Source organism: Mchenga conophoros, linkage group LG10 (genome assembly GCF_057382185.1).
Source record: "Mchenga conophoros isolate Kocher_MC1m ecotype Shallow Benthic linkage group LG10, M_conophoros_male_GT1.1, whole genome shotgun sequence".
NCBI lineage: Eukaryota > Metazoa > Chordata > Actinopteri > Cichliformes > Cichlidae > Mchenga > Mchenga conophoros.
This window is the reverse complement of record NC_140535.1, coordinates 28,039,692-28,065,368: the sequence shown is the minus strand read 5'-3', so window position 1 is coordinate 28,065,368 and position 25,677 is coordinate 28,039,692. Positions and strand designations below refer to the sequence as shown.

At 38.3% G+C, this 25,677-nt stretch overlaps 3 protein-coding genes across 3 annotated transcripts; 2 read left to right on the top strand and 1 right to left on the bottom strand.

Annotated features, from left to right (window-relative positions):
* Positions 1-1,271: 1,271 nt before the first annotated feature.
* On the bottom strand, positions 1,272-9,304 carry mks1 (MKS transition zone complex subunit 1). Its single transcript, XM_085289692.1, has 18 exons — positions 8,982-9,304; positions 8,613-8,734; positions 7,763-7,815; positions 7,466-7,633; positions 6,272-6,369; positions 5,921-6,049; positions 5,465-5,569; positions 5,204-5,312; positions 5,048-5,104; positions 4,936-4,978; positions 4,777-4,839; positions 4,534-4,604; positions 4,372-4,441; positions 4,177-4,284; positions 3,637-3,770; positions 2,980-3,062; positions 2,185-2,282; positions 1,272-1,860 (listed from the first exon to the last, which is right to left on the bottom strand). Exons 1-18 carry the CDS (start codon positions 9,056-9,058, stop codon positions 1,757-1,759), a joined length of 1,692 nt encoding a protein of 563 aa, XP_085145818.1. The 5' UTR covers positions 9,059-9,304; the 3' UTR covers positions 1,272-1,756.
* Positions 9,305-10,207: 903 nt separating this feature from the next.
* Positions 10,208-19,946, top strand: zw10 (zw10 kinetochore protein). The gene is made up of 16 exons (XM_085289689.1): positions 10,208-10,432; positions 11,322-11,456; positions 11,578-11,676; positions 12,413-12,490; positions 13,680-13,839; positions 14,064-14,216; positions 14,495-14,692; positions 14,868-15,004; positions 15,098-15,280; positions 15,593-15,816; positions 16,072-16,143; positions 16,239-16,408; positions 16,666-16,796; positions 17,530-17,661; positions 17,846-18,048; positions 19,365-19,946. Exons 1-16 carry the CDS (start codon positions 10,328-10,330, stop codon positions 19,483-19,485), a joined length of 2,301 nt encoding a protein of 766 aa, XP_085145815.1. The 5' UTR covers positions 10,208-10,327; the 3' UTR covers positions 19,486-19,946.
* A 518-nt stretch (positions 19,947-20,464) lies between these two features.
* Positions 20,465-25,012, top strand: LOC146566128 (G protein-activated inward rectifier potassium channel 3-like). Its single transcript, XM_085289690.1, has 3 exons — positions 20,465-20,584; positions 22,864-24,014; positions 24,491-25,012. Exons 2-3 carry the CDS (start codon positions 22,889-22,891, stop codon positions 24,685-24,687), a joined length of 1,323 nt encoding a protein of 440 aa, XP_085145816.1. The 5' UTR covers positions 20,465-20,584; positions 22,864-22,888; the 3' UTR covers positions 24,688-25,012.
* Positions 25,013-25,677: the final 665 nt, after the last annotated feature.

The following is a 25,677-nucleotide window of genomic DNA, read 5'->3' as shown; positions in this document are numbered from 1 at the left end:
TTTCTTTTCGGAAGAATGTAAAAGGGAAAAAAACAGCGGCCGACAGCGCTGTAAACAACAGTAGACTTGTGCGTAACAAGCAAGCGAATAATGAAGAAAGGGAAACTGTTCTTGAAGTACACAGAGAGAGAGAGAGGGCGAGAGAGACAGAGAGAGAGAGAGACAGAGAGAGAGAGAGGGCGAGAGAGAGAGACAGAGAGAGAGAGAGGGGGAGAGAGAGAGACAGAGAGAGAGAGCTGTGCATCGCGGTGGAAGCAAAACAGTAAAAGTCAGAGTGAATTCATGACGATGTTTATGTGAATCTTCTTTTGCTGCTGGTTCGGTCAATATTGTTTGGAAAGAGATCAAACTAACAGCTTTAGAATCAGCGCATAAAGGGCGTGAACACAAAGCGCGGACCCGTCGACAGATCAGAATCAGTGAGCTGTCGGCTTTCAGCCCCGACCGTGTCCGTGCCGTCGGGTGAGAAAGGCGACATCTAAATGATTCTGATCCGCGGGTCGTGCTGTGTGTTTAAGTCTTTGTGCAGAATCCGTGTTCCTGCTCTCATTTACTGTCTTAGCTGTTTGGTGGTTCTTGAAATTTTGTGAGATGTCACCAGAGATTCTGGAATTTCGGGCAAAATAAATTTATATTAAAAAAATCGATTCAGGATTTTAATTAATCGATTTTACGTTATCCAAGCCATAATTGATTTTAATCAATGAATCGATTATAAAAACCCACCCCTAGCAAGGAGTTTATTAAACTTCACCGAAACAATCTGCAAATTTCATTAAAATTTAATAAACTATCATTTTGTCTTTATTTTTAGTTAGCACAGACCTTAAACACTTAAAGCTGTAAGCTAATGATAGTTATATAAGAGCAGATGCTGCTGGTGCAATAAGCTGTACGTTTTACTTCAATGGATTTGATTAGTCGACTAATCGCAAAAATAATCGGTGACTAGTCGACTATCAAAATAATCGTTTGTGGCAGCCCTAATTCCACTATCTCAAGCGCAGGTGTCGAACTCCAGGCCTCGAGGGCTGCTGTCCTGCTTGTTTCCAACCCCTGATCTAAAGCTTACAGATAACTAAGGTTGAGTAATGAAAGCGTGAAATCCTATTGAATTTAAGTCATCTATTAAGATGCTGAACTGCATTAAGCAAAACCTGTGCTTCAATGGAAGAAGCAAACAATCTAGACAGTGTGAACAGCTTTAAACTACTGTATGAATGCCCCTAAATATCATATACCAAATATAAAATATAGTGCACGAAGAAAAAAGATTTAGATGTTTTTTTTAAGTATTTAAAGATAATTGTAATAGTTGATATAAAATGTTTATATTACAACAAATATGGCAACTACATTGAGATTTGAAGTAACCAACAGAAAATATAAAACCAAACTTTCAAAACATTACTTTATATTCACAAGTTTTTAAAAGCCTCAGTTAACGCCAACAATCGGACCCTTTATTGAAATCAAATATAAACAGTGACTTTAAAAAAAAAAAAAAAAAAATGCATTACCAGGTACAACCATACACAGCAGGTATAATGGCTCTGCTCTCTATTAACTACCAGCTTCACTCATATTGTAACTTTATTAGTACACCATCCACTATGTTAGCCATAAATACAAAGATTAAAACATTCAGACATGGTTTTCCTCTTTGTGAGAAAAACGCACTTATATCACAGCCAGTGATAATCTATAATCTAAACTTCCAAAAATAACAGTAACAGCCCTACTCCATTTTTCAGACTTAAGCAGAGGATTCGATTTGTAGCTGGGAAGCGCTGCTGATCAGGTCTTGTGGAAGACTTTTTCGGGCTTCTTGCATCTTTTTCCTGGCCCTCTGAAAGGCCTCTGCAAAAGGAAGAAAGTACCAGTCGAATACTACACACATACAGAGAAGGCTTACATAGCAATTTATAACGAATACAAACAGAAATAACAAAGAAAAAAAAGGTTAACTGTTTTCTTGATTTTACATATAACTGGTCTGAAATAATACGCTACATTTTGTAGCTCAGAAAACAAACCAAGCTATAACCAATCCATCCATATCTCACATATGTCAGGCTGAAGCGCTGAAAGAAACTTGTATCTCAGCGAGTTGATCTCCCACAGGGTTTAGCTTTCAAACTAATAGCCTAAGCTCAGTGGGTCCTGAAAATCCAGACTTCTTACCCAGGATGGTGCAAACAGCTCCTTGCTGACTAAATCCTCCCAGCTGGTCAAAAACTCTCTGTCTCCTCTTCTTCAACATGGCGGTATCAACAAAGGCCCTGCACATGAAATTAAAATATTTCATGTTATCACTGATGATCATCTGAATGCATACAAACAGAGGTTTATATTTTCAACACCTGCACTAACATAAAAATAAAATTACAGTGTATTTTGGGACTGTGAAATAGGAGACAGTTGTGAAGTTGTAGATTTGCTGCTGTGTTGAAACGAATAAAGTCTAGCCACTGAAGAAATGTGATAATCTATAACAATGCAGATAATGTAGAGCATACCAACCATATAAGTAGTACATGTATTTCTATTAAATGTTAGGTACAATACTTAACAAGTTTATTAGACTACTTGTCATAAAAACAAGAAAACAAATATTTTAGAAATCAGTCAAACACTTGTTTAAAACTAAAAATCAAATTCCTTTTTATTAGACTGGAATTCGTGTTTTCATTTCATTCATTAATAATAATAATAATAATAATAATAATAATAATAATAATAATAATAATAATAATAATAACAATAATAGTGTTCTTTACTATTTTCAATTTCAATTTCAATTAAATAGCTCACGTAAATTGGTGGTTAACCATTACAAAACATTAGAAAAGATCTTGGTAATTACCAATACTGTTCATTTAGGGCAGCTGTGGCATAAACCTTACATTGGGTGGTGGTGTAATAAATTTTTTAGGCACTCTATGCATGGCTACTTTTTTGAAGCCAGGCTTTACTTACCTGGCTTGCTGAATACAGTTGAGATTAAAAGTGACACTTCCTGTGGTTTCAGTGCAGAAGCCAAAGCGACTGAGCCTCTCCCCCTGCAGCCACACACAGACATACAGACATATTAAAAAATAAAATAAAACAAAAATGATCATATTTAACATAACATAAAACATGTATATAAAACTAGAAGGTTAAAGAATGCCTTCATAATTGTACCAGGAGTTAAATTTATCCACTGCATTTGTAAGGTCTCATGTATGCACACATTGCTGTAACCAGAACTTATGTTAAGCTGTTGTACGGTACATTTAAATGTTTAACAGATTGTAGTTTAACAAATAAGTCATTCCCTGTTTAATTAAGTAATGCAGTAAGCCTACTGGGTTTATTAATTGTATTATGTAAATAATTTAATTATTAAATCAAGAATTAGAATATGATTTGAATAGGCAAACATCCTAATTAAAGTTTAAGTATTTTCTTTATAATCCAGTGTGGCATTTTAAGCAGCTGTTAAGTTCTGCAATCTTTTATTCATAAAAACAAATAAAAAAAATAAAAATCTTTAAATCTAATCCTCTTTAAGCAAAACAGAAAAAACATACACTTAAATTATGTGTAAACATTTGTCAGATCCATATAGCCTCTGCAGAGTTTTGACCCCACCTTGAATGTCCCTGGTATTCTGACGTAGCTGTGGTCCTCAAGCTCTGGAGAACCTCCAATAAAGAAGCGCCTGAGTGCAGAAACCGTCCCCATCTGAAGGGGTCTCCATGTGTGACATGTCATCGTGTGTTTACCTGGCGTGCACACACATAAATGCAGACAAAACATATAATGCAGGACAATAAAAAGTTGTGATTTTTATAACTAATCAAAACATTTTTATCTGAAATAAAAATTTTAAAATGCAAAATTTTAATAATTGGAAAAATATATTTTCTAAATGTTAACTTAAGCTCCAACATTTGGCTGATTAAATTTGATGAACAGGACATCTTAACCAAAGATTATTCATTTTAGTCATTTCTAAGCAAAAATGCTACATACATAGGGCATGCTTATTTATAATATAGGGTAAATTAACTGAACTGGGTTTGGGACTTCCGTTTATTCTGAATGTGTAATCTTAGAATATGAGAAATTATCAATATATATTTTTTCCCCTAATTTCAATCCATCAGTTTTCCAGTACACATAGCATACCAGGCATAGCAGGAAACAGCAGATAGCCATAGCCTTCAGTTCGATAACGCTGCCAGGAGTCCAGTGAAAGAACCTTGAAGTAGAGCACTGGCCACTGTGGGACTGAGTCTGAAATTAGAAACAAGAAACTTGTGTCAGTTTAACCTTTTAAAACAGTGAATCACCTAAAGACAATTATCTGTTACTGATACTAACGGTCACTCTCTTTTTCGGTCATGTAGAAAGCCTCGAAGTGGAAGGGGTAGCTAAAGAAAGCTACGTTTTCCTGTTAGCCGAAAGAACATACAGAGTTTAACATATCTCATCAAACAGCCATGCTGTCAATATATTGAACAAATAGTTCTTTTCAATACACACCTTCCCTAATGTTTTAGTCCGACAGGTCTGGGTAACCCCTGACATAGACTGGAATGGCCGGCTGGACCAATCTTAAATAATAATAATAATAATAATAATAATAATAATAATAATAATAATAATAATAATAATAATAATAATAATAATAATAATAATATAGGCTGAATTGGCAAATTAAATGCAATGAATTCATTATAAAGTGCACAGTGCATCTGCATACTGGAAGTATCACATGTGACTCACTGTTGGGCAGTTCCATAAAGAAGTGGATGTACAAGTTATCATATTCAAAGCCTTGAGCTGAGACTGGGCAGAGAGAAGAACAAAAAAAGGACATTTGAATGATGAAGTCTGTTAGTTTCCTAAAGTATCTGTAAAAATGGGCACAGTATTTCTACTCACCTATCTCTCCATTCGTCATGTAACGCAGAATACCTAGAGGAGGCTACAGGAATAAAATCTTGTAAGAACAAAGACAATTTGTGACTATATCCTTTGACCTTAGGTGTCTTACCATTTCAAAGTCCTGTCCCACGAGGCTATTTAAGTACTCCTTGTGCCTTATGTACAGCTACAAAGAGAGAAAGGTTGATGTATTTGTGTGATTAGACCTGTTATTTGACTATACTTTTTCTGAAGCCTGAAAAAATAAGCATGAAGATGAACTCACATCTTTGTACATGTTCTGCTCCCTGACCTTGTCCTCAGGTTTCATACATGCCGATACATTCTCAACAGTGAGACGCCAGACTTCTCTCCTCTCCCCCTCTGTTACAATCCTGCACAACAATACAAACATCACACCAGCTTTGCATTTAATTCATCACCTTCTGACATGATCTTTTGCTGTCTTTTCAGTTAGTATCAAACATAATAATAATTTATCAGTGAGAACTTGAGCTACGCATCTCCACTGATGCTGAAGACTTGCCTGTAGGGCTCTTTGCCTTTGTTAAAATCAGGTTTTACAATCACTGTTCCACAGCCATCGGTTTTTATAGTTGCCAGCAAACATTCATTTTCTTTCTGGCCCAGCCTGAGGAAACAAAAAACACAAACAGAAAAATCACATAAGAAACACTGAATAAATCAACCCTAGTAATAGGAGAACAAGAAGAAAAATGCCTGATAGACTGAAAGTTTTCCTAACTCCTTCACTTTGTGCTGCAAGACAAGCTGCCCCTCGAAAAGCTAAAACAAGCAGGGCCTACACTGCATACTAATGGATACTAATGGTAATGGATTTCTCTGATCTGAGAGACAGCAAAGTCACCAACACAGAGTACAGACTACATGTTCTAAGAAAGTGAAGCCTAATAAATGAAGACTAACTTTTTCTGCATTTTTTATGAGAGATCAAAAGTGTGAACAAAGCCGACTCCCTTACCTTCCACTGGCGCCCAGGTCCCCCATGATGTGCATGGTCTGCATGACATTATTGACCACATGCCTGTTCCTCACAAACTCCTCTGTTGGCTCCCAGTTGATGATTTTTGACTTTGGGACACTGGAATCCCTGCAAAGCATGCCAGCCAATAATATAGCATTACTTTTTACATGTTTATACCTAGAGTTAGGATTATATCCTATTTTTATGTCTTGACTTTCATTAGGAAAAGAATCATTAGGTGGATTATAATGGATTTAGACAGGAAGATGAATAGAAAATAATACACAGAATGTAATGAGGAAAGACAATGTAGGTTTTTAATCAATCTGAAAACATAGTTTCACCCACATGGTGCGTCTTTCTTGACGTCTGTGTCTCACACTGGCCATCCTCTCAGCCAGGAAGGTTGGGTTGGATTTGGTGGTAAATATGTCAGTAGCATGCTGCTGCGAGGGCCACAAGGTCACAAGAAACACACAAACACAGAGAAGCTGGAACTGCACAGTTTGGGGTCTTAGATTTATTTTGCACAAATAAATAAAAATTAGAAATCTGCAAAGCTGGTTGCTTTTGGAGAGAAAAGTCTAGACCATGTGTAGCAAATAAGTTGTCAAACTATCAGAGTTATCAAAAAAAAAAAAACTGTCAGGGAAAGTACTGTGAGCAGAGCCATCACAGACAGCATGCTTACTTTCTCCATCCTGACAGGTACGGTAAAACAGTCAGGACAAACAGCAGCTTGAAAAGTATTATGGAGAGCCTTCAAGAACACTGGTTGCAGTTTGCCCTCCATATCATCACAATATGCCACCAGAATCATGAGGAAGGCTGCCAGCATCATCATCACTAACCTCTCCCACCCTCAACATCACCTGTTCAGTAAGTATGAGCAATTATGCACCATTATGCACTGAAACTATATGGATGTATCATTCATTTGCACTATGAACTGCATTATGAACTGCATGATGTACTCTATACGTCCTTGTACTAAAAATACACCTTAAAGATAGGTACACCTGCACTTTGGATACACTGCACTACATTTTTATATTTAATGTGTTGCATGTTCCCTGCAAATTTGAAATTATGGCCATTATTGGGCACAAAAAGTTCAACAACAATCATGATAGGGCCTAATGCGGCCACTAAATGAGTGGTTAAAAGGATTGCTTTTGAACTTTGCTGGCAGGCATGTCTTATGAGACATGATAATCCACAAAACTTTACTTGATAGATCTGTGTAAGGTTTTTAAGGATAGCCAGACTGCACTATGCCACAAATACCAAGCACAACACACAGAGGACTGCAAAAAGCCTTTACAGTAAACACGTCCATTTGGTCACATGATAAAGGGATACACTCATAGGTGATAAATACTGTAACTGCTTCTAAACCTACAACATGTTTTTGGTCCAAATCTAGCCTTTAGTGTGTCCCATTTAAATATATTTATAAAAAAAAAAACATTACTTTTGGAATACCTCTGCAAATATGCTTGTCGTGTTGGACAAATACAGTGAGAATACAGTGCAACCTACCAGCTGATGTACTGGAAGGCAGCTGGTGTAGCGGTCATGATCGGTGTATGTGAAAATTCTGCGATTGCGTCGACCCTTGCCCCTGTTGAGGGCTTTGACTTCTGTGTGGTACTGACGGTCTAGAGGGGTCTGACATGCTGCTTCATTCTGGAACAGCTCCATTTCATACTGGAATTACAGACAGTCACAGAAATGTAAAGTAATAATGTCCAGTGTCCAGTTTTAAATAGTAAACATTTCAATTGTTTTCAATATAATTTGCAGTGAGAGTAGGATGTTAAATATTCAAAATTCTACCTGACTGAAGAATTTCTCCTGCCAGCCAACCACTAGCTCCTCTTCATTATCACCTGATGTCAGAGTAGCATAAATGCCAAGATATTAAAATAAGCCTCAAAGGAAAGAGCCATCCTAATATGGGCAAATACAAGTGCCACGCCCCAGTTCAGAACACCATTAATAAATAATTAATTATAATAGAGGCTTTAATGAAGAAATTGTATCAATTATGTCAATTTTTCAGGTGCTGCAGCCTGAGGTTGCTTCCAGACAACTTATGTTAATAATACATGCAGAATGTGAATTAAGTTATGGTTGGAATACTATTCAGTTATACTTTTTTGCAGGTACAGCCAGTTTCTGAGGAAAAATAAGAGAACTTTGTTCTCAGAATTTAAGAACAAGAGGACAGGAAAGAGAAAATGAGGAAAGATGACTGATCATTTTCAACACCAAGGACTGTTCAGCAAGTGACATTGAAACACAGAAAGAATGATAATAATGTTGTGTTGTTATTTATGGGCTAAGCTTGAAGGCTTAACGGGGTAGTTGGAAGTATTGTAGGACAGCTTGGACTGGTGCAGAAAAGGCTGTAGTATTAAAGTTTACTCAGGGCGACTAACTGCCAATTTAAATGTAGCACTCTTTTTTATTTCATGCAAAGTCCACCTTTATACCAGCTTTAAACTGGCTAGAGGTTTGAGCTATGTAGCCATAATAACTCATGCAACATCCTCAGTAAACTTCAAGGCCTGCAAATGATCACAGCTTGAACATAAATTTTAAAACCAAGCTGGAAAGCCGGAAATCAAACGTCGACTCAACACTAACCAAGCAAAAAATAAGTAGTTTCTCAATGTAATTTTACCTGTCTGGCCTTGTGATGACAGTGTTTCCAGTTCAATTGCTCCTCTGTCTTGCCGGGACAGAAACTGCTGCTGGAGATGCTGTGTGAGAGCTGATGTGGAGGTCACTCTCTCTATGCGCACCCTAAAGGATGTGAACAAATGGAAATAAAGCGTGGAAACAACGTGTCTTGGCGTTAACACATATGTTTGTAGACGTAGATTTCTAATCTTCACATTCTTTCCTTAAAACAGTGAAAGTAGTGGAATCGTTTGGTGAAAAAAACAGCTCAAAAATGTCTCATCTCGGTCTCAGTAATACTCATTTTCTTTATGAGTTGTCCTTCGATACTCGTATAAAATACGATCTAATACAACCATAGGCTACTTACTTTATTTTCAAGTTTTTGATAGCATCCCGGGACCGATAGACAGCTTCTCCGGTGTCTGTGTTCCAGCAATCTGTCATGACTATTTAGCGGTGAGATGTTAGCTCCTCACGTAGCACTTTTTATTAGCTGCAGTTAGCACACACATACGCCTTTGTGCAGATACTTTCATTTCGTAAAGAAAGACATTAGTCAAAGGTGTAAATGTAAGCAGTAAAAAAATGTATATATGTGTATAAAAATATAAATCGAAACACTTGTGGACAAAGCGAGGCAAATTGGTAGTTGTCGTTGCCATAGAGATAAACGATGTTCTTCTTCTTCTAGTTTTTTGCGGTTTGAACACCAGATTACAGCAGCATTATCGCCACCCATTGACCAAAGCTCCAAAGCGTTGAGTCTGGTCATCTGGACGGTTTTTTTTTTGTTTGTTTGTTTTTTAATAGACTTTATTGACAAAACACAAAGTAAATATATAAATGAACAAAACATAATGTCAGGGGGTTTAGTGTAAAAACAAATAGATGCAGTCAAGAAACAAAATCACATAATATTTAACAAGAAGCATTAGTTTATGGTTTTAAAAGCTTTTATATTTTGGGAAAGTTGTATAGTTTTAACATATAGTTTGGTTTTATTTAAAAAGCATTGAAAGTATGGTTTTGCGTTAGAAAATTTGGATTTATGTATATGAAATTTAACCATTAAGATAAGTAAGTTAATCAAATAAAATTTGCAGGGTAATTAAAGAAACAAAACAATTGTTGATCTGGACGTAGCGTTTACAATAGGAGAAACGTTTCGTCACTCATCCAAGTGACTTTTTCAGTCTCACCTGACTGCAGGATCCCCCAACTTTATAAACAGTACATTTGCACAAAAACTGAAACCAGCTCATTGACCAAAGGTAAATGAAAAAGAAAACAAGACATGGATAAAATAAAGTTAAAATCGAGTCAAAATATAAACCAGACAATTTGAGCTTCAGACAGTATTTTTGTGTGTATTTTATATATATTTTAAACAATTAAAATTGTTTAAAACCGTTTAAAAAGTTTAATAAAATTAAAACGAGAAAAGATTAAAGATTAATTTAAAAATTATGAAAGACTAACAAGATTTTTTTATGACTGTCTTTTTGCGTCAGCTTCTTCTCTTTTTTTTCCAAAATATTTACATCTACCCTGCGGGAACACCTGGGGGCGGTAGTGGTTTGATCTCGCAGCAGTTTGCAGGCGTAATCAAAGACGACAGTGAGGACCAATCAGAGCGGTCGGCGGGTCCTGAGCTGCTGCTGTTGTGCTGACCTGTCACAGTTTTGCTAGGACAATATAACGTTACTAAAAAGCATGGCGTCGTTTGTGACTGAAGTTCTAGCCAGCTCTGGCAAACTGGAGAAGGAGGATCTGTCTGGCAAAATAAGCAAGATGTCGCGAAAAGTGGAGGACACAAAGGTAACCACCGACTAGCGTCATAGCATCAGCTAACGTCGCGCTACGCAAAGTTTGAACCAACTCTTAGCTGTTAGCGGGTTTACGGTTAGGTCCCCGTCATTGCTTTAACTTTACTACCTGAAGTTACACTCAGCTGCATGTAGAAATTAACCAGAAAATCTGATAATACATGCAGACTGTCAGTAAAGCTCAAAGCGAGTTAACTTCGTTTGTTTAGCAAGATTTGGACTAAGCTATCTGTGGTACAGACTCAGTACTGACACCTAGGTTACGTGGCTTGTAAATATTACTGTACAACGGGAGGAGGTGTGTAAGCTTAAGAAATAAGTTATGCTTTCTCTAGATTTAGAGACGACTTTTGGTCTGATGCAGATCTTATAATGAATGATGTGAGTTGCCGTGCCGTGGTTAAACAGGCTTAATGTTTCTGGCTGGGCATCGTAGGTGATACAAACACCAGGTGACTAGTTATCGCCAGCTGATCTTTTTTTTTATTTTTTTTTAGGTCTAATATCTTTACTTATAGTAATAAATAGGCTGTAGTTAACAGGATTTCAGGACACCTGTTAAAGTTTTAGCCAGCTCTGACAGCCTTCTTCCACGTTTGTCTGCCGCATTAAATTAATTTAACTGCTCTTATTTGGGTTTTGCATGATTTCCACCATAGTGTATTTATATCAACTGTTGTGTGTTTTGATAGGAGTTACACTACACACTAAGCCTTAGGCTTATTTTCAACAACACACAAATAATTGTAATCGTTAAGAAACTTCAAAAATGTGCTATCTGAGCTTATTCAGCAGGTTATAGATGAGTAAAAGTTAAATGGTTGTCTCATAATTATTAATATGAAATAAAAGACTCGTTTGTCTTTATGTCTTTTCTCCAGGAAGAGGTGTGCGACATGATAAATAAGCGATACAACGATTTCCTGCCCAGTCTCCAGTCATCAGAGGAGCTGATGTTACAGGTTGATGCAGTCTCCAAAGAAATGGACACTCTAAAAAACTGCATTGAGAATGAAGTATGTATGAAATTGTTTAAAGTGAAAGTTGAACCAGGTCTCATTCTGTTTCATGAAGTAGGTTTTTCTTGTGGTATAACTTAGTAGCATGCTTTTAAAGTATTTGTTGATGTGGACGTAGGTGCAGAACGTCCATGTAGCCGTGGCTGAATATACAAAGCTGAAGCAACAGCTGGAGAAAAATACCGTCATCATAACAATGCTTGGACACCTAAAAGAGGTACACTATTCTTGAGTTTTTATATTAAAGTCAAATAATTGCATGGATGCTTCCAACCAGTCCTTTCTCCAAACAGCTCCCATAATAAAGGTCTCTATTGCTCTAGGATACTTTACTACTGTTCTTGTTTTGTTTTGTTTTTTTTAAATATAAAGGGAAAAGCACACCAACTGTTTCAAAATGCAGAAGTTCATATTCTTACTAGTTTTAGCATCACTTAAATGTAATAGGACCCCTTGGCATGGAACAATCCTGCATGACGAGCTGAGACTTGCAAAATCAATTTTTCCTCATGAAACTTCAGAAAACACATTTTTAATTATTTGCTTTGATGTGATAGCGTCTCTTCTTCTCTCGTTTGTGTTCTTTTCGTGATCCTTTAATCATCTCTTATCGGTTTTTAATTGCATGTATGTTCGTTTTTAATTCTCTTGTATGTTTTGTGTTTATATTTTTTGAGAATTTGTGTGTTCTGTTTTTCTATGTAGTGTTTTTGTTTTTAATGTATTTTCATATAACAACAACAATAATGATAAAAATAATAACAATGAGTTATGATTGTAAATTATCCTGAAAAATAGGGTGAACTGGCCAGCTTCTCTGTCACTTGACAAAATGTTTTATTAGCAAAGATCCTGTTTTTTGTGTGCGTGTGTGTGGTTTTTGTTTGTTTGTTTGTTTGTTTTTAAGGCGGTATAGATGTTTCTGTGACTGACGTATCTGCTGTGTGACTCAGTTTCACAGTGCAATGGAAGAATTCAACAAGGCTTTACTGGAGAAGAAGTATGTGGATGCTGCCAACCGGCTGGAAAGAGTAAGAGCTGCTTCATTCATGTCCACACAGCCTTAGGTTACTTTAAACAATACTCAGCGCTAAACCAGCATTTATCTGCCTCAAAAATTTGTCTTTTTAAGGTGACTGCACACATGAGCCCCAGGTTAGGTGGTAAAGCAGGTTAGAGGTTCAGTCGCGGACTCCTCCGGTTCGCATGCCAAAGTGTCCTTGAGCAAGATCCCAAACCTTGAGTTGTGAATAACATCCATTGGAGTTTGAATGTGCGTGTGAATGTTAGAAAGTGCTTAAGCATAGATAAATGTGAGCTTCTGAGACTTTTTGAGTGCTCAACTTACTAGAAAGGCAATCATTAACCATCAGTCCAGTACTATTTAATTTATTCTACTTACTGTTAAGGTAATAAGTCTGTGTTACCTTACTTAACAAGTTCTTTCATTTCCTTTCATTTTGATAAACAGAAATTTGTTTTAATGTTTCACAAACAAGTTAAAATATTTAGTGATACAAAATGTGGAGGTGAAAAAAGCAGAGGGTGACTGAAAACTGGTGTAATGACTTGATCATATTTGCCTGCTTCCTCAGAAAGTTCACTTACAATATATCTGAAATAAATGTGATTATAATAAAAGCTGTTCCAAAAAAGAACAAAGCACTGCCAGTCAGTGTTGTATGCTGTTTGTAGTTAATTCAAACAGAGGTAGCTATGTTTGGCCTTTTCACTCAATGGCATTTTTGTGACATATCTAATCCAATGTGCAATTCACCCCAGTGAGCCTATACAGTGGCTTTAAGCTAAGTGAAGTACAGCTGAAAAACAAAAGGCATGACTGTGTCAGTAAAGATGAGGCAGAACAAATACAATCACACAAATACCATGATAAAATGGGCCATTGTTAAAAGATTTTTTTTAGTTCCTTTGGGGTCTGTGTGTGTGTCAGTTACTGTGACCAGATACGCTGCACTAACAATGCTGTTCAGTTATACAAAAAGAGAACCCCAGACAACTGTGTTAAATAGACTGAAAAAGATGGCTGGAATGCCTCCTGCGTACATGTGACTCTTTTAAATGAAGAAGAGGGGAACTGTTTCCCTAAAGTGACCTGGTTACTGTTCCACAGTTGTTGTCCTGTTGCCTGTGTAAGATGCTTTCTCTCGGTAGCTGAGTGGACATAAACAGACTACTTCATGGGTCATATTTTTATTGAAGGCAAGGAAAAGTGTGGGATCACTGAAGCGCTGGAAGACTTCTGAGCTGCCGCTCCTCAGTGCTCTCAGCTCTGAGTTGACAGTGCAGAGAGAGAACCTCATTTACCACCTGGGAGATGAATGGAAGCGCCTCGTCATCTGGAAGTTACCATCCACAAAGGGTAAGACATCCTGAAAGAACAGGGTACCACTCTTTGTGTGAGCTCTTTTCCACATTTCATGTGCTAAATAAACAAGCCAAGCTCTATTGCTAACTAGCTCTCACCTTTTTCCAGGTGAGAACGTTATCCACGATTGTGCCCAACAGGCTTGAACACATTAGTTAGATTCTATAAGATAATCTTAAAGTATACTTGAGCTGTAGCTTTTGGGTGTGTGTTCCCAGAGCCTGCAGGGGAGATGTCTTTCTTGAAGGTGGAGCTGAAACTGAGCAGTGCTTGCAGTAAGGATAGCGAACTGAAACCACCTACACTACTGAGCTCTGTCCTGCAAGCTCTGGCCATCCAGGGAGACCTTCAGCACAAGATCAAACTCTTCAGTAAGAAGAAGCAGCACCGCCATAAAGCAGCAGTACTTTTGTGTTCTTTTAAAATGTGTATAATACCTTGTATGTACTTTATTTCATTTAAAATATTTATGATAAATGTGTGACTGTTCTATACCATATTTGTGGTACAGCGCTGCAATTTTTATAACATAATTTTCTTTGTTAAAGATGTTTCTCAAGTGAGTCAGCCAGGTTAATCTATTTAGCTCTGAAGCACAATGTACCTGAGGTCAGAACCCCGCTCACTTATGCTTTCTGTTGATATTCAGGTCAGGTGCTTTTGAAGAACATGTTGAAGCCGTTGGTGATGTACGCGTCTCTGTCTGTGAGAGTGACTGAGCAGCAGGGTGAGGGAACCACGCTGGCCCTGCAGTGTTTGGAGGAGAGCGACGAGGAGCGATGCGCACCTTCAAAGGTCTACAACAAGCTGCTGCTGGTGCTCAAGACGCTTCATTCACACCTCCTAGGTACAGTATGGCTGCACGTACTGGTTGTAAAATACATACTGGGTTTTACATCTTTTGGGGTCATTACATAGAAAGCAATGACAGACTGAATATGAGGAGAAATTATCCATGCTAACCTGAAATATTGCATCTGAGTCTTGTTGAAGAGGCAAGTCACTTGTTTATTATTTTCCAGACGTGTCGATTGGTGATAAAAAGTTGTCCGCTATCTTGGGGGAGCTGATTTGGGAGGAAATGTCCCACACCATCATACATGAGTGCTTGGTGCACTCCATCCCCACCAACAGCAGCCAGCTGGAGAAATACAACACTGTATGGACCTAACAGCTCTTTGTCTAGTATAATAATATTATAATACACACAACTACATTTTTACTATGTATTTGTTCTCTTTTTGTGTTGAAGGTGATAAAGGAAACAGAGGAGTTCGAGAAGTCTCTAAAGGAGATGGAGTATCTGCAGGGTGATTCCACAGACCTGCTCAAATATGCCAGAGATGTTAACTGTCATTTTGCCAGCAAGAAGTGCAAGGACGTCATTGTAGCAGCCCGTAAACTCATGACCTCAAAGATGCATAACACAGTCAAAGTATGTGAGGCTGAGTGTCTGAGTGTTCTCTTATCATAATGTGAAAAACATTCCACAGAATGTCAAAAAATGAATTATGTTGTATTTTTAGCTAATATTGTGAAGTTTTCCTTATCCTTTTAAGATCTTTGTGTAAAAATCATTAAATGGTTTTCATCAGGCCACCTCCTAAATATGCTACAAAAACTGTTGTGTGAAGATGTATTTAAATAACTATTCCACTGGAGTTGTACAAAATTACATGCATGTGTGATTACGCTTGTAATTACCCCTGCTGCAAATTATTTCCTTCTTACAAACTTTATGTAATAGATCACACCAGACTCAAAACTTCGCCTCCCCAAGCTGCCAGCTCCAAGTTCAGAGAGCAAGGTCAAGCCAGAGAGCTTAAAGGAGGAGGTGACAATGGAGAACTCAAAGCAGCTGTCTGCGTGGAGTCTGAGGCTGCCAGCCTGTCGCATCAGTGAGTCAGTGCAGCAGCTGATGGAGCTGGCACTCGACACTCTGTGTGAAGCTGTTGGGAGCTCAACACAAAGGTCTGTTACAGTTCTGAGAGAGCTCACTGTGTTTTGTGTTGATGTATGCTTGAGTCCTGATAATAATCCTTCTGTGCTTTTCTAAAATGAGAAATCTAATACTGTCCCTTAGCTGTTGCAGTTTCAAAGTGATTTCAATACCTCTGTCCAAAATAGGTCAAAATATCCTTTTATTTATATATAGACTTTACACTGCACGGGGAAGGTTGATTCTTTACGCACTCAATTTGAAAACTGTTCTGTTCTTCTTTGCAGTGCTTTGCAGCTCTTCTTCACTGTGAGAAACATTTTCCAGCTGTTCTACGATGTTGTGCCAACGTACCACAAGTAAGGCTGTTTCCATCACATAACATGTGACGGACAAAAGCAGTACATGTATTGCGAAAATGTAAATGAGTAACTGTTGTTTCTCTGTTACTCAGGGAAAACCTGCTCAAATTTCCTCACCTAGCTGCCATCCAGCACAACAACTGCATGTACCTGGCCCATCATCTACTCACCCTGGGTCACCATTTCAGAAACCACCTGCCGCAGCCTCTCAGCGAGGGCGTCGCAACTTTTGTTGACATGGTGCCAGGATTCAGGAAACTGGGTAAGCATTCTGTCATGAATTGTCGTACTATGAACTGCCCTCTGTTGTTGCCAGATGCAAATTATTAATGATTCAGATACTCAAGATTTGATTTCAAGTTTCTGTCACGCTGGACCAAAGAGAGAAAGGGGCTTTATGGCAAAATCGGGGCAAAAGTTTCCTACCAAGGACCAACATTCAATCTACAGTTTGCTTTGAAATATGAGCACACTTATCTCTCCAAAAACATTTATCCCTTTTTGTTCTTTTTCTTGCAGGTGCCCAATGCTTCTTAGCCCAGCTGAATGTTCAGAGAGCTGAACTGCTGGAGCGACTTTCCACTGCTCACAATTTCTGCAACCTGGATGATGAAGATAACTACACTGCAGCTAGCAAAGCAGTACGGCAGGTGAGTGGGGAGAAATGCTCATTATAGAAAAAGAGTTTGGGCACCAAGCTGATGTGGTGGTTAGCACTGTTGTTAGAAGAAGGTTTGAATAGAAGTATATCATGATCAGGCCTCTTTTCCACTTGTTCTTACTCGACTAAACTCGGTTTTGTAGTTTAAGAACTATAATTGAGTATAACCTCAGTGTAGCTGGGGTCATTAGAGCAAGGAGGCCCGTGACATTATTTGTATGTGACACAAATGCAACACAACAATGGAGGACACTGAGGAATGTCTGCTGCTGGGTCTTTGGCTTAAGGAAAAAGAGAGTCATTCGGCTCGACTCTTGGGTGCTTGGAACCCTGGCCGAGTGGTACTAAAAAGTACCCGGTGCCAGGTAGTACCAACTGATAGAAAACACTAAGAGTCGAGTTGAGCCAGATAGGTGCTAGTGGAAAAGAGGCGTATGAGGTTAAGTTACACCTTCCAATAAGGCTTTTCAAAGACTGTGGTAAATGGGGGTGTCTAAATGGGGGGATCAATTCCATCAGAGCCACACGAGGGGCAGCTGAAATGCTTTCTTAATTGATATCCTTATTAAATAGTTAATGAGTATAATGTAAATATCCATTCAAAGTCCTTTGAGTGGTCAGTAAGACTAGGAAAGCACTACATACATGTTAGTCCATTTTCACCCTTTAGGCTGTGCAGTGCTTTTTACTCATGCTCCACTCATCTTTTTGTTTGATTGCAGGTTATTCATCAGTTGAAGCAGTTGGGTACAGTCTGGCAGGATGTCCTTCCGGTCAGCATCTATTGTAAAGCCATGGGCAACCTCCTCAACACAGCCATCACAGAAGTTACTGCCAAAGTCATGATGCTAGAGGTTTGCGTTACTGAAATTAAAGTTGACGAATCAAGCAAATAAACATTTGTCATAATAAAGCCCTAATAAGATGTTGTCTTTGGTTGATGAAATATGAAATTCAGGTTCTAATACTAGGATGCTGTGTTACATGCTCGGAGTTGACATATTTAATCTTTAATAAGGATTGTATTTGTCACTATAGGACATTTCCTCTGAGGATGGGAACCATCTCCAGACTTTGTGCCAAACTATAATTGATGAAGGCCCGCTGGTCTTTATCCCTCTGGCTGAGGAAAAGAAGAATAAGAAATATCAGGAGGAAGTGCCCCTCTATGTGAAGAAGTGGGGCACCTTCAAGGAGCTCGTCATCGTGCTGCAGGCCAATCTGCAGGAGATTGTTGACAGGTAAGAAAGAAACTTCACAACACAGAAAATAACATAAAGGTGTGGTGTAACAGTGGCTTGTCATTACTTTTAATCCATTCAGCCTTTAAATTAATGGCTTGTTTGTAAGTGTGACGGTGTTATATTTTTATAGCTATAAAAGAAAAGTTAGTATGTAGGAATTTACAGTGATATTTCTCCATTGATAAATTTTTATAAGTCTGCTTTTACATGCATGCATATTTATTTATTTATGTATTTATTTATCCAGTACCTGTCATGGGGGGAGGAAAATAATCCACAGAGTGCTTTGCATTAAAAACTGGCATTAAAAAAAAAAAAAAAAAGCACAGAAGATAAAAACATAGGCTACGTTTACACTGCAGGTCTTAATGCTCAATTCCGATTTTTTGATCAAATCCGATTTTTTTGTCTGCTCGTTCACACTACAAATAAAATGCGACAGCAAACGCGCTCTAGTGTGAACGCTCAAAGCGGCCCGCATGCGCAAAAGAAGATGTCCCACACAACGCGCTCTGTTTAGACCAGAGCAAACAGTATTGTTTGACTGATGGCCCTTAATATAAAGACTTTATGTTTCCCAATTTTTTGCTTTAAGCTATTTTGTTATTTACATAATAATGTAGATAACCTAATAATTATCGTTATTGCTGTTTTAGAGGAGCAGTGCTTCAAAGGATAGTTGCAGATTTTTGTCAGAATCTGCAGATTATGCAGTACAAATAAAATGGTCACGTTTCTCCAACGTTGTCTTCCCAGCAGTTTCACCTGATAGCCAGGAAGCGTTCGCGATGTCTTATCGGGCGCTTCTCCGGCGCTGATAATTGGCGTCTGTCTTGTGTCAGTGACGTAAAAGACGGATTTAATGCGCCTTCACCGTTCAAACAGCAGTCGCTTTCTGAAACATCGGATATGTATCGGATTCAGTACCACATACGAAAGTGACCCAGATCGGATTTGAAAATATCGGATTTGTGCTGTTCACACTGTCATACCATGATCGGATATGGGTCACATAGGGTCAAAAAAGTCGGATTTGATGCGCTTTCGCCTGCAGTGTGAACATAGCCATAATATGTATAACAGCATACATAAAACATCATACTGCCTAAAACTAGTTAAACCAGTCTGAATAAATGAGTCTTCAGCTGCTTCTTAAAGCTGGAGGGGGCCACAGTTCTAAAGGATTTATCCCCCCTGGTCTTAAAATGACTTTGTGGGACCATTAATAGTCTTTGACTGGAAGATCTAAGTATCTTACTATATCTCTTTTCTTTTGTGTGGCTGTCTGACTTGTCTCTGATTCGTCTCCATAGGTGGGCTGACAGTAAAGGTCCGCTGGCTTTGGAGTTCTCGAGTTCGGAGGTGAAGAATCTGGTCCGAGCTTTGTTTCAGAATACGGAGAGGAGAGCTGCAGCTTTGGCCAAAATCAAATAGATTCTTGGAAAGAGAAAAAATCCCAACAAGATACTACAGCACTTTTCCACTGTGGAAATAAGGACTCTTTGCCTTTATTCATTTCTATTTTCTGTTATTTGCATAAAATATAAACATTTACATGTATACAGGCTGAACAGCTCATCACATAAATGGTTGAGGTGTTGTCACTGGGGATTTATTACTCCCCAGCCCCCTGAGGTGTAACCAGAACCTTGCCCTCCATTGACACATGATGCTGTATTCAGGGTAACTTTGCTGCACTTCATTAATCAAACTTACTGATGTGATTTCAGGAGTTTATTTGTTTGAACCTAAGCGCCTCTAAAGGACCATTATGTTGTGAAAGACCTGCTCTGGACCTTGCACTTAGTATTGCAAATTATCTTGTTTGAGCAGTGAAACTGAGTTTTTCCATGTGTGTCTGTGTGTTCTGATATAACTTATCCAAATAAACCGAAACACTCAATTTTTTCGAGACCTTGTCCAGGCTGTTCTTGATGAATAGAAATGATGAGTGTTCTTGGTGATGGGTCTTGCCATCATACAACTTCATAATGCTCAGTATGCAGAGAATATAGTAGCAGCTTATTTTTGTAAGTTCCATTCGTTAATTTGATCCCTGTATTGTATTCGGTCGGGTCTGTGTTTCATTTACAGCTGCCACCACTGATAGATGACCTATAAAACAGCCTTAAGTGTCCATGCTTTTGTGGAACTTTTTCCAGCATCATTTCAACAAATCGCTTTACAAAAGTTAAAGAAAACTGTATACACCCAGGTTTTATTATGTTCAGGGCTGATTAAATTATCTGACTAGGGTGAGAGTATCTGGGCTGAAATGTTCCAAAAACTGTTGCAGGCTTTTGAATGCACCGTGAATCATATTAGGTTTGTGAAAGCAGACTGTAAGAATGAAAAAACATTGTCAGTGTTTGTGCTCTGAACGATTGAGGGGGAGGAGACAAACAGCTGCATAGCTCCACAGCAGCAGCTCTTCACTCTAAACTCTCTCCTCCTCCATTTGATTACCCCGATGAGCTGAAGGAAGTTACATTATACCAGCAGCAGCGTTCATCTTAAGACATGCTTTGCAGAGGTATGTGGGGTTTTCACGTTTTCAGTAAATAAATCTGAACATGTGAACTCAATCTATAAGACATTAATACTGTCTTTGCTTTCTTTATCTAAACTTACTCAGTTACTTGTCCTGTATTTTAAGCAATAGAAAACACAGATACACTGTTGTGTGGTATTTATGTAATGCTTGTTTTCACAGGAATCTAAATTAAATTAATTTTTATTCATAATGATACATTTGGATTAATTTGGTTAACTGATTGATTGGATATGGAAAATGTAAAAAAAAAAAAAAGTGAAAATTGAGGGAAACATCAAAGATTACCTGTCAAAACCAACAACAAAAAAACAGTCTAATGTGGGTGAATTATTTTCTGCCAGTACCCTTATTGATTAAACTGCGCTACATATTCTACTTTCCAATGAATATCCTGGAAATAACTCATTAAAAATTTAAAAATACATGCATACTGTACTTGTCGACTTACTTCAGGTTTTCGTTGCCTGGAGTAGCAGTCAGTCTGAGTGCCCCAATCAGGTCAGCTTAGCATAACATGGAATATTTGGCAATGTAATTTTTTTTTACTCAAAATATTTTTTGACTAAGTATTAACGTATTGTAAATATAGTTACAAAAAACATCACAAGGACTGGTTACATTGAAAATGAAACAAAAAAGGAAGAAAAAAAAGACTAAAACCCATCCACAGCAGTTCAACATGTATGGAAATGACTATTGTTTATATAAAACCTCTAAAGTTACAAAGTTGTAGAAGATAATACTAATTGAATATCAATCTGTATTTCCACCATATTTGTTTATACTCTTGCACCTTACAAAATGTCTGGACTGAGTTCATAATTAAGCTTCATATTAAATTATATTGATTGTAACTGGCTATTGTAACACAGTATTTTTTTTATCATTGTTAAACTATATAAACTACTATATTTTATAATAGTTTACTTTTTATTTATAGACTACATCTTATTTGACAATTATCACATATGGCTGATGCTTATTTTTAAAACAAAAATCTTGCTAGGTGTTTTATATTATCAATACAACACGTGAGATATGCGACACCCTCATCTACAAACAGCTACTAGTTGCTCAAAATCCTTAAGCAACTCTAAAGCATAAATGGGCTAGAAAGATTTAAGATTGTAAGTTGTTATTTGTTTTCGAATGTTTCCTTGTAGTAAAATCCTGTCTCCCTGACTCATGTTGCTTGATAGCTGTAAATGTATTACACAGATGGGCACACATGTAGTCAAGATGAATTTTGGCCACATCTGGACACTACTTTCTAGATTTAAGCCTTCAGGCAAATACAGTTGGTAATCTTTTCAAATCCTTTGTATTCTTTGGTGTAGTTCAGATTAATTTTAAGGATTAGGACAATCCCTGCATGTGCAACAAGTTGCAGCGGTGACTGATCAGCCCACTTCAGACAGATGAAACCTGCTGTTATGCTGATCTGAATCTGAGGTAACCTCGTGAATCACCTGAATATAAATAGAGGATGACCTGGCAGCATGAATAAGTAAATACATAGTTAAAGAATAAATATATGTTCTTAGTCCTTTTTTTTAGATTATATTGTTTTATGTATTTTAATAATAAAGGCCTGTAAAGCAAGGCCAGCTTTGACTCATAAACCAAGTGCTCAGCCAGACTGAAAAACAGGAAGTTTAGTGCAGAGCTGCAGAGGCATATACAGGAAACCAGACAGAACTAAGTAGGAACTAAGTAACACAGAAGGAGTTGTTTTTATCGAAACTATGTGTGACGTGTAAAGGACCAAAATAATACAAACCATTTTTGGTTTCTAACGCTAGAGATCTGCAAAATGGCTTTGGGCTGTGCATGTCTCTCTCTTCCGGAAGATGATTAAATAAAATAATTATAAATAGTTTGACTGAGTCGTGTTCTCTCTATTCAGTAAAAGGATGACAAGAACCAGATTTATTATTTTGATTGTTGTTTTAAATTAATTTAAATTACTTTAGAATGGAAGTTTGGTTTCAGCCAACAACCATGTCATGTCTGAAGTCACACATATTACCTTTCTTTTTCACTATGATGCTTGGTTTGGTTTCTGAACGTCTACACGACTAGAGCCATTGGTTTACTCAGCCACTCTGTTCTGTGTACACTAACTCTCCCCGACAATAAAGCATGAACTGTGTGCAATGTTGAATCATTGTTGGCCACATCACATCATCCATATCCACATTTTTCTGCAATATTTTTGGAATATTGTGAATATTATGTAATATTTTCTGCAATTTCAGGTTGCAGATAAATTCACTTTGATCCATGATGATCACTAACTGCTCGTCACCCCCACCATCCCAAGAGGGGCCTCAGTGTCCACCTGAGAGTTCCTCTCAGGTGTTCGCTCCAGCTGAGCATGAGGTTCATCAACAGGACGTCATCCAAGAAACTCCTCTAGAATCAGTAGAAGACACCTTGAAATCTCTGCACATGCATCGTAACAAACACTTTAAACGTTTGAGCTCTCAATGGCAATCAACCTTCAGGGCCAACATTGCTCTCTCTCCAACAGAGAAGCGGCACAGTGCAAAGAGCTTCAGGAGGCGCTGCAAGCTGCTGGGAGACGAGCAGCCTCTATGTGTCACTACCAACAATCAGCGCCAGCGTTACGTCACCAAGGACGGCAAGTGCAGGGTTAATCTGGGACACATTAAAGACAAGAGTCGCTTCATTTCAGATATTTTCACCACATTAGTAGATCTTAAATATCTCTGGTTCCTTCTCGTCTTCACTGCCTGTTACATCCTCACATGGATGTCCTTTGGTGCAATCTACTTCTTAGATGCTTGGCTACGTGACGACATTGCACACGCCCACGACTCCCAGTGGCAGGCATGCTTTGAAAATGTGGACAGCTACCTCGCAGCCCTGCTGCTATCTCTGGAGACCCAGAGGACTATTGGGTACGGCACCAGGAGGGTAACAGCTAATTGTCCTGAGGGTGTGGTGCTCCTGATGGTCCAGTCCATCACCGGCTCCATTATCGATGCCGTGATGGTGGGCTGTATGTTCGTTAAAATCTCCCGACCACAGCAGAGGGCCCAGACACTGATCTTCAGCAAACACTGCGTCATCTGCGAGCGTGACGAGAAGCTTTGCTTGCTCTTCCGCATAGGTGACCTTCGAGAGAGCCACATGGTGGACGCCAAGATCCGAGCCAAGCTGATCAAATCCAGGCAGACCAAGGAGGGAGAGTTCATCCCACTGGAGCAGACAGAGATCAATCTGGGCTATGACACTGGAGGAGACAGGCTTCTCCTGGTAGAGCCCCAAACCATTGCCCATATCATCAATGACAGTAGTCCCTTCTGGGAGGTGGGGGCCAAGCGCTTGAAGAGGGAGACACTGGAGATTATCGTTATCCTGGAAGGCATTGTGGAGGCATCAGGTTTGTAGAAATGTGGTGCTTGTGCTGTTTAATATGGATACAGCTACGTTTACAACTTTGCTTGTTTGTCATTTTTGAAAAGAGCTAAGTATGTGTGTTATTATTAAACTGGGATTTTATTGCTTGTTGTGATGTTTACTGGTTGTTTTGTGATGTTACAGTAACACGTACAGTAGCATAGATCTTCATAAAGCTGCTTTGTGGTAGTTTTTTTGCCATTGTTTGAGTGGTTGGCAAACTGAAACCAACTAAGAAAAAGGTTACTGTTACTGTTCACCATCTAAAATATTAATAAATTTGTGTTTATAAAAAAAACTTTATTCTTATGGCTCAGTGCTGGCTAAAGTGCATAAATGCAGAGAAAAAGATGTGCTTTCATGTAAACTTGCACACAATAAAGTTATGTCCTGATAAAATCTGTTGGATCTTTTTCCAATAAAGTGACCGGTTCCTAACCCGCTGATGCTTTTCTGCAGGTATGACATGCCAGGCAAGGACATCCTACACACAGGATGAGATTCTGTGGGGTCACCGATTTGCTTCGTGCATTTCCCTGGAAAAAGGAGCATTCCTTGTGGACTGCAGTGCGTTTGACAAAACCTTTGAAGTCGAAATGTCTCCACTCAGTGCAAGAAACAGAAGCCATGCAAAGGATGAGGAATCTATATTTTAGAAACTGAAAACAGGTCTTATTTGTGGAAACTAGGAATCTGCAGTTGTAGTAATTTTATCTACTTTCTTGATGTGGAAAGTTAATTATTTTGCTATGTAAGTAGGTGAACTGAGTAATTTTCAATGATCTATTAAATTTTAAAGACAAACATGGCTTTCATACCTCTTTTTGTACACCAGCTGTGACATTCTCTGAAGTAATGACAATCATATTAATGAATATAAATCTCAGGGAGGCCATAATTTCTGTTGTTTTCCTTGTTGTATGTTTTGACATAACATGGTGTCTGATTTATTTCAAATCAAGTAAAATAAAATTTATCCTCTTTTTTTGTTCTTCATCTTTTAGTTGTTCCTTTTAGGGGGCACCATAGTGGATCCTCCATCTCACCCTATCCATAGCATCCTTTTCTGTCACACCAATCCCTATGCATGCATTTTCTCTGTGCGCTTCCTCATTTTCAGCATCCTTTGTCCAATATATCTACTATCCCTTCTTCTGCATTTGTCCAAATCATCTCAGACTTGCCTCTAACTTTGTCTCCAAACTGCTCAGCCCCCCTGATATTCTCATTTCTAATCCTGTCATTCTGCTCACTCCCAATGAAAATGTTTAACATCTTCAGCTGTCTCACTTCCAGTTCAGCCTCCTATCTTTTTCTCAGTGACACCAGCTCCAAGCCATATATCATAGCAGGTCTCACTACCATCTTGTAAATCTTACCCTTTACTCCTGCTGCTATCCTTCTGTCACAAATCACCCCTAACACCGGCCTCCACCTATTCTACCTTGCATGCACTCTTTTTTTCACCTTTCTTGTCCCCTCTCCATTGGTTTGGATGGCTGACCCCAGGTACCTGACCTCATCCAGGCATTCTCTGTTAAACAGTCTGGTCAAAAAGTCCATTGCTCGCTCTACTAGACATCTCCATACCTCTACAGGTTGTCATCTGGACCATCCGGCTTTCCACTTTCATCCTATTCATAGCT